The 9862-nt window shown below is 32.0% G+C and overlaps 1 protein-coding gene across 1 annotated transcript; it reads left to right on the top strand.

Moving 5' to 3' along the window:
* The first annotated feature begins 210 nt into the window (after positions 1–210).
* Positions 211–1239, top strand: LOC129884714 (NAD(P)H:quinone oxidoreductase-like). The gene is made up of 3 exons (XM_055959000.1): positions 211–341; positions 462–653; positions 732–1239. The coding sequence occupies exons 1-3, from the start codon at positions 257–259 to the stop codon at positions 1037–1039; spliced, it is 585 nt and encodes a 194-aa protein (XP_055814975.1). The 5' UTR covers positions 211–256; the 3' UTR covers positions 1040–1239.
* The last annotated feature ends 8623 nt before the right edge of the window (positions 1240–9862 follow it).

The following is a 9862-nucleotide window of genomic DNA, read 5'->3' as shown; positions in this document are numbered from 1 at the left end:
CTCTTTAACAAGATCTTTTTAATTTTAAAGCTCGAATTTATAACCTCTAATAAGGGATGAGGACTAATTTTTATATATAATAGATTAATTTATCGAAAAAAATAAGGCCTCCCGTTAAAAGTAGGCCACAGAAGCATAGTGAAAAATCGTCACTGTTCGTCATGGCATCCGTCAGGTCTTCCGAATTCGTGTATATAAATTTGTGATGAGCATAACATATTACATGAGACACTGAAAAAAAAAACGTAGAGTGGCGATGGCGACTCAAGCAGTGATCAAGGTAGCAGCGCTCTGCGGTTCCCTCCGTGAAGCTTCCTATCACCGTGGTCTCCTCCATGCCGGTACAATTTTTCTTCCTTAGTTTCTCATTTAAAATTTTTACTTCACCATATGCATTTGGTGAACTGAATAATTAAGCAATAAAACAGTATACTCATGTTGTGTGATTGGTTTGGGCTTAGCGATGGAGATATGCAATGATTCTATTAACGGAATGGAGATTGAGTGCGTCGACATATCGTCGTTGCCGTTTACGAATGAGGACCTTGAGGTGAACGGAACTTATCCCGACGCTGTAGAGGTTTTTCGTAAGAAAATTGAAAAAGCTGATTGTTTCCTCTTTGCTTCTCCCGAGTACAATTACTCCGTCACAGGTACTCCAATTTCTTAGAGCGAGAGAAAGAATTTTGAGTTTATGAATACATAAATAACTCTCTACTCTTTTTTTTCAGGACCGTTGAAAAATGCAATTGATTGGGCATCTAGACCTCCTAACGTCTGGGCTGATAAAGCAGCAGCAATTGTGAGTGCCGGAGCTAACTTTGGTGGAGGACGATCACACTATCACCTTCGACAGATTGGAATCTACATTGATCTTCATTTCATTAACAAGCCTGAACTTTTCGTGTTTGCATTCGAGTCACCACCCAAGTTTGACAGCAACGGTGTCCTGATAGATGAAGAAATCAAACAGAGACTCAGAGCAGTTCTTTTGGCTTTACAGGCATTTGCTTTGAGACTCAAAGGCAAGTCTCAATAGCTTCTACCGCTGAATATTGTCTCCCGTCAACAATTTCCGATTCATATAGTCAATCCCAATTTATTTGGAACTGAGACATAGTTATCATTACTATTGTCGTTGTTGTTCAACATTTCCAGTTCATGGAGATTGATGAATCATGTCTGGATAAGTAAAATCTGTCTAGAGTATTACCTATTTTAAGTTATTATCTGGCTTAATGTTCCGTCTCGAATTTACTTGCACTTACAAGTAGTAATGTTTGTAATTCCATAGCTTATAATTTCCAATATATCCATCATAGAATAACTAAAATACAAAAAAAATAAAATGCTAGAAACTACAAAGATGGTAAGGCCGAAAGGTTCATCCAAACCCCATTCAATAAAAAATTATATTAATTATACATAATTAATATATATATTTTAAATTTATAGCCCCGTCACTAACCGCAATTACCTAATGTAAAGGTTATTGTCTCCGCCCACTTAATTTGCCCAAACAAAGAAAGGTCATGGCTGCTGCGTTTATTATTCTATATATATATATATATATATATATATATATTTTGTTGTTTTTAAATTCTCAAATCTTTTACATAAAATACGATTCTAAGCTTTGTGGATGTTGACTAGTTTTCTACTCTGTCTCTTCTATCATGTACATGGATCGGATTGGTTCTAATTTTTTACAAATCAAACCAAATTATTTGTGTCGGGTTATTAAATTTATAAACCAAACCAAATCAATAAAAGTCGGGTTTTTTATATCAATTTTCTCGGGTTTTTCGGGTTTCTCGGATTTTTAATAGTATCTAATAAAAAACACAGAGCAATGCTTCTTGAAAAGAGTTCTAGTAAAAAATATCAACATATAAGATGGAGGCAGAACACTATTTGAAATTTTAACTTTATAATATAACTTTATAAGATGAGCTTTTTTGTATATTATTTAGATGGGCTTCTCAAATCCAAATTTAAATGTAAGAAAGAAAACAAAAATTATGAATTTTTTTTTAAAAAATATTTATAAATTACATTTTAATAAATATTTTTATGTATAACATAATTTAAAAGTAGTATATCTATAATCGGGTCGGTTTGGATTCGATTTGACTTTTTTTAGTTAAAACCAAACCAATCCTATAATGATCGAATTTTTTTTCCAAACACCAAACCAAGTCAAACCAAACCACTAATCGGGTTTTTTTTCCGATTTGGTTTGATTTGTCGATTTGGTACGATTTATCGGTTTGTCCTGTACCGCCCTACCAAATACAATACAATATTCCCTTTTTATGTTAGTTAGAGGTTTTATGTTTAGCTTAATTAGGACTCAAAATGTCCACTTTTTGAAACATGAAAGACTTTTTTATATATATAAAGGATCAAAAATAAATCCACGCCCATACAACGTAAATAAGGTACAGTACTATTTTACTCATTTTATCTTGGGGCAAGCACAACTTTAAGTCTTAAGAAGTGGATGATCGGTTTACCCAAATATAATTGTCCTTTGACCACTATTTAAAGTAAACATGTGTGATTAAAGGTGGAACATATTGGTGACATCTAAAGTTTGCATCAATTTTAGTTAGGTATCTTTTGGCCTCAAGTTTCTAAATATTCTTGGCAAGTTATTGTTGAGCAAAATTTTGGTAAAGTTTCATCATGTGTTTGACCATAAATTTTCTCAAGTTTTGATAAAGTTTTAAAAATATTATTTTGCCAACCTTGTCACTCAAACTATTCTTTTCTAGGGAAGGTAATAACAAACTATTCTTTTATAAATTTTTTTTACATTGTACGAAGAATCTCTTTCCGACAAGCTTTCATTTCTAGATCAGATAATCGAGAAAACGAAGAATGGAGTAAGTTGGTAGATAAATATTTAGTTAGAATTAATAATGATGGATGTTTTATAAAATATAAAAGTTTAGGATAATTTTTAAAATTTTAAAACTTTCCAAGTTCCCAAGCTCTAGTTTTTTCTAGAACTTGGGAACTTGAGATTTTTGCCAAATATATTTGTCAAGTAATGACAAATTATATGGACAAACACTAGTTTCCAAAAAAATTTCAAGTTTTTCCCAAAACTACTTGGGGCCAAATGCTTACTTAGATACCTCAGTTAAGGTTAGCTCATTCCAAACACCTCGAGTAGTGCCACTGTTATATCCCCAAAATTTTTTAAGCTAAGATCCAAGCCATTCGTTTTCTGCGTATAAGCCCGAGCTCGATGAATTCTAATTGTATGTATGTTTTAGGATCAAATCCTAAGTATTTGAAATATATTAGAGGTGAATTAGAGTCATGAGGAACCTCAAGTACTAAGTCAAGTTCAAAGATTCTTTACCGATTGAGTTTTCGTATAAGATTATATAAGATTCAACTTTAAATGACCATAACTTTTCGAATATTAAAATTTAGGTAGCTCGTGACCTATAAATTAAATTTCTTTGAGTCCTATTTCCAACGCCACCAAATTTGACTCATTATGAGTTCGTAGTAAAAAGTTATGACCGTTTTAGCGAAGACTAGTGCTGCAATAGTTTGGGGTCTGGCGCGGTGAGCCACCAATGCGCCTAAAACATGTTGCAGTAGTTTGGGGCTTCTTAATAAAGGCATTCCGGATCTTTCTCCACCCCTCCTATACCTAACCCACGTCCTCTTGGGACTAAAATCTGCCCCATATCAGTTCCTAATGCTAGTTTTTTCTCATTAACGCTTAATAACTTTTGAAAAAAAGAGATTAGAAAGGAGACTAAGGTTCAAGGTTTTCAAGTGAGGTCTTTGATTTTCGAAGAGGTATTCTTCGTTCCAATTATGTAAGGCTAACTAAAATATGGATCGTGTTCTTCCATGTGCCCTATAGACGTGTTTGATAGAATTGTGAAAGACTTGAACATTCCATGAATGTTTTCTTGAATTTTTCTAAACTTTAGAATATTTTTACATACTATTTATTGATTGATGATTTTCATAAAGTGAATTCTTGAACAATTACTTTACATATTTTATTTCATAAGACCCTAGCTATATTTTGATCATAATTGAATGTCTATACTTAATGATTTAGTCTAGAGATTTGAATTGTGAGTGTTTGAATATGAATGAGCTATGAATAAGACGGCAATCTTAACAAATTTGAAGGTCTTTTGCATTTTCATAACTTGAACCCAAATGATTTAACTTAACTAAATGTGGTCAGTACTGTGAGATTAACTACTCTTGAACATGTGATTGGGATTGCGTGGATAGATTAAATTGTTGAAAGGTTGATTTGATAGAACTGATGAGTTGATAAGAGTTCTTATGAGACTTGTTGATTAGATTGAGTGGGATTGATTGGATAAAGTCTTATGAGCATCGAGTCTTGAGAGAAGTATCGAGCACCGAATTGAGTAAGAGTAATAACAACTCAAACTCAATAATTACGTAGCCAAACATAGAAGAGGATTGAATAATTAAAGTCAGTTGTCTCCCTACTTTATTATCCTAAAAAGATAGGACTTGATTGATTGATTGGATCTATGATTGGATGATTCGTCGTTTACCCTGGCAAAGTATTGGACGGTTGTGACAACATCAACGAGCTTGTTGAACGATCACTGGATCATAAGTGATTATTGTCGGATAAGAGAAACTCCCAGATAGGTCTTGATAGTACTCTAGTGATTGGATTGGATTGCTTATGACTCTTCTATGTCCACACCTTATCCTTATTTTAAACTTATGACGTCTTGATTGAGTTCCTCATCTTTCTAATTTGAGGTATCTGAACTGATATGATTTTACCTTGATACATGTTTCATTCTACCATATTACATACTCATATATTCCATGTATTGACATCCATTTGGACCTACATCATTTCATGATGCAGAGATAGGTTCTAGAGATCATCAACAGGCGCACCGTTGAGGATCTGTTCATATTCAGCTGATTGGTGAGTCCTTCCCTACATTCGGAGGATACCACTTATGTTATTCTTGCTTTGAGCTTAGTCTTTTCATTTTGATTTGAAGTAGCCACGAACCTGTCGTTGACACCATTTAGACCTGATAGAGGCTTTATAGACTAGATAAAAATGGGTTGATTGAGTATTTCTATTCTTTGAATTGTTCTTGTCAGATTATTCTCATGACATAAATTGGAGTTGGATTTGTTGGCCTATGGCCTTTATTCCTTGAGTCAGATTGTTGATTGAATTTGCCTACTTATTTATCCCTTTATTTTAAGTCTTATGCTGATTAAACGAACGAAAGGACGGATGTGTGATCAGGCCAAGTGATTAGCTCGGGAGCGAGTGATGGTTTCTAAGTGCTGGCCACATCTAGGGTACCCTCTAGGAGTGTGACAGCCTCGCAGTGTCATTTTGACACTTTTTGCTTAGTTGACACATTATGTGTATGGTACTGATTATGAGTGCGTGAAAGACTTAAATTTTGCAAATTTTTATTTTTTTATTTCTTCTTCTTCCTTCTCTCTATTCCAAAACTTACTCCACTACCCACCACCATCCTGCTACCACAACGCCACATCCGTTTATCCAATCTTCTCCTTTTTATTTATTTTTTGATGCCTAAATTAACCTACAACTCCAAGTCGGCAAAGTCACCATTAAAAATCTGTATATCAAACCTACAACTTTATAGTTCAGTTGCCGGAAAGTTCGTTGGAATCATTCAAAAGCTTTCTTGTTCTATTTTCACTTTTTTTCTATTTAAGTTATTTTTTCTCTAAATTCAATTTCTGAAATACTAATTTTCTTTTTTTTCTTTTTTGGTGAAATCCATTTCAAGTAAATTCGTAAATGGTCCTAATTCCATCAGGGATTAATTTTTGGGGGGTGTTTTAAACATTGAAAGAGAGCAGTTCCGATGGAGGAGAGGTGGAGATGGTCGGAGAAAGAAAAAAAATGGTGGATTTGAAGCAAGAGATGGTGGTAGTATGATAGTTGGATTATGGGTAAAAGCTTGTGAACCGAATTAATATTAAATTTATTGATTATAATAAGTAGATTTCAAAGAAGTAATGGTGACAATGGTAATCGTCAAATTTGAAGGTCATGGTGGTTAGAAAAGGAGGAGATATGAAAATGGTGTGCTGCAGATTTTTTCCTTTTCTTCTTTAGTAAAAGGTATTTTTTTTAAGTAATTAAAGGGCAAAAAACTTAACTAGACAAAATCAAAACCTAATTAACAAATACATAACAATATTTTTAGTTTACACCAACATGGCAATAGTTTTTTTTCAAAACACAAAATAAATTTAAAAATTAGAAAAAAATTGATTAAAAAAATGGGTACTAAAATACTGCCCATATTTTTTGCTGTTAAATATATCCTAATCCCTTAAATTCCTCCCCATTAGCTATTTAACTTCCACATTTATCACCAAAATAAAATTCTTTACCTTATCTTTTCTGAAAATTATTTCATGGCAGATGTGAATTATTTATCAATTTAATTAATCAGGATGGAAGATGGAATTAAACGGGTATGTATTATGATATACGTTTCGATTTCTGATAAAATTGCAGTATCTTTTTGGTTATATTTCTTGATTAAGGTCCTTGAATTAACATCAATTGATAGACATAAAAATAAGTACCAATTATAAAGTGCAGAAAATTACAAGAAAATGCATTTTAAGAGCCTTATGCCAGTTTGTATGTTATAAATATTGTTTAAGGTACTAGTTAACTATTATTTAAATTCAAAAACATATTTAATTTGTTGGTGTTTTCTTAGTTTGAATATTGTATATGTAATGATTTAAGGGTTTTTTAACAACATATAAATACAAATGGAATACGATCAATAATAGACCTTTTTTAAAATTATAATTTGGTTGATATAATGAATTTTTGGTGTTTTTGTGATTTATTTGTAATCACAAATTCATGTATACTTAATTAAAATAGTTAAATTCATGGTTTTTAGTTAGTGTGTACTTTTTGGTGTACATGTTGGTGGATTTAATTTGATATTTTAACCATTATTGGTGAATACATCTTTATGATGGTTAAAAACATGATTTTTTTGATGTACGTGTTGGTGAATTCAATAATTTTATAAATATTTCCTCCGTCCATGTTTACTTGGCCCCTACAATATTTTGGGATGTGCAACAATATTTGTCCACTTTCTAAAATCAATGGATAATTTACCTATTTCTATCCATTTTACCCTTATTTATTACTACATTAGATTTTTCAATACTTTGAAATTATAAGTCAAAGTTAAACTTTCAAAGTCTAATAAATGATCAACTCCTTTCATGTCCCTCCATTCTAATATAAATGGAGTATGCTCCTTCTGAACCCATGTGTCACTTTAAAATCCTTTTTTTTAAAAGTTGGGGTGGAAACTTCAAAGAGTTTTTATAGTTGGCACAATTTTTTTAGTTAGATTTAATTGATCCTAATTATTTAGATGACATATTAAATAGGGATAATTTGGTAAAGTTACTCTTATTATTTACTGCTCCTTAATCCTTGTGCCAAGTCAACAGGGGCCAAGTAAAGATGGATGGAGGGAGTAATACATACGTAGTGATTAGGTTGATAATTTTTTTGATTATATTATGATGTAGTTGTTTATGATTGGTGTTTTTTTGGATTATACACTGATGAATAATTGATGTGTAACGATTTAGTCATGGTTCATTTTTGATGTACGTGTTGGTTCATTTTTTGGTGTACATATTGATGTATTCAATAATTATATAAATAATATGTATGTACTAATGATGCTAATAATTATTTAGATTATAATAAGGTCCATATGATGTATGATTGTTGATTTGGTGAATATACTTTTATAATGGTTGAATAAATGGTTTTTTTTTGGTGTACGTGTTGTTAAACTTTAAATATAACATAAATGTAATTACAAATTTGATATGTTTTTGATTATATACTTTTATAATGGTTAAATTTATGATTTTTAGTTAGTGTACTTCTTGGTGTACGTGTTAGGGTACGTGTTGGTGGATTTAAATTTGATATTATTAATCATTAGTGATGAGGTTGATAAAATTTTTGTTATATTATGATTTATGTGTTTATGATTGGTATTTTTTTGGATTATACACTGATGAATAATGGTGTATAACGATTTATAGTCATGGTTCATTTTTATTGTACGTGTTGGTTCATTTTTTGGTGTACGTGTTGGTGTATTCAATAATTATATAAATAATACCTATGTACTAATGATGTTGATAATTTTTTTAATTATAATAAGGATCATATGATATATGATTGTTGATTTGGTGAATATACTTTTATAATGGTTAAATAAATGATTCTTTTTTGTACATGTTGTTAAACTTTAAATATAACACAAATATAATTATCAATTTGATATGTTTTTGTTACATATTGGTTAATGTCCTTTGTAATACTAACTTGTAATGTGACGCAGACAGATATGTAGATTATAAGATTGAAGGAGTAATATTTGATGCTAACAACAAATACGAAGGATTGATTACCACTATTTCTTCTCAATTAAGTGTGGACACAAACATATTTGAGTTGGTTGAGCCTAGGGCTCTTTCTAGTCGGGGTAGTTTCCATGGTTTGATTTCTCTTTAACCCTTTTAAAAAAAATCTAAAAATCTAATAAACTTGAACAACTCAACAATGGAGGTATCAATTATTTTTTTTGGAAATTAACGATGAACTTGTAAAGAGAGATTTTTTTTACAAATATGGAAAGAATATTATTAAAATGGATAAAAACTGCATTGATGGTAATAAGAGAACTGATAAAATATGAGCTTTAAGAGCTCAAAAACTCCATTACAAGAGAGAAGAAATATAAAAGAAAGTAGAAGAGAAGGGTTGAGATTGAAGGAAGTGTCAACCACCCCTACTTTAATGTTATCTCAGATGGAATGACAGTCTATCTTAATATGTTTCGTGCGTTCATGGAATACTGGGTTTGCAACCAGTTGAATTGTTGATTTACTATCACTGAAGATGGTGATAGGGACACTTAACTCAATAAACAAGTCTAACAACCAAGTGACTTCAGAGAAAGATGAAGCCATACCCCTGTACTCAGCTTTAGCTGAGCTCCTAGATACAGTCTGCTACTTCTTGAACTTCCAAGAAATTAGAGATTCTCCAATCTTAACAACATAGCCTATAATAGATCTCCTTGTGTTGGGACAAGATGCCCAATCAGAGTCACACCAATAAGTGAGCATGGTTGTAGGTTTAGAGTGTAACCAAACTCCTTGAACAACTATTCCCTTAAGATACCTTACCATTTTGGTAGTTGTCTCCCAATGAGACCTCTTAGGGGACTGCATGAATTGGCTAAGTGTCTGTATTGCATAGCTAATGTCTGGCCTAGTTATTATAGCATAAAGAAGCTTGCCTATCAGACTTTGATAAGACGTGACATCTTGGAGAATGACATCTCCAGTGAGACCAGTGACTTGATCATGCTCTACTGAGGTTAATCTCAGGTTAGTTTCAAGAGGAGTAGGGGCAGATTTAGCACCAGTGAGGCCTACATCAGAAATTAACTCTAAGATGTACTTTCTTTGATTTAAGATAACACCCTCTGAAGATCTTAGAACTTCAATACCTAGAAAGTATTTAAGTTCTCCTAGGTCCTTCAACTTGAACTGCTTATGTAAGCTATCTTTGGCAGCATTGACCATATGTGCATTGCTGCCTATTTGAGTGTGAATAAAGAATAATCATGAGTTCTTTGAGTAAAGCCAGCATCCAACAAGCAGTAGTCAGTTTTAAATTCCACTGCTTAGATGCCTGTTTAAGTACATATAAAGATTTAAGTAGTTTACACACTTTGTTGGTGCC

This window comes from Solanum dulcamara, chromosome 4, assembly GCF_947179165.1.
Source record: "Solanum dulcamara chromosome 4, daSolDulc1.2, whole genome shotgun sequence".
In the NCBI taxonomy this organism is placed as follows: domain Eukaryota; kingdom Viridiplantae; phylum Streptophyta; class Magnoliopsida; order Solanales; family Solanaceae; genus Solanum; species Solanum dulcamara.
This window is presented reverse-complemented; position numbering and strand designations above follow the sequence as displayed.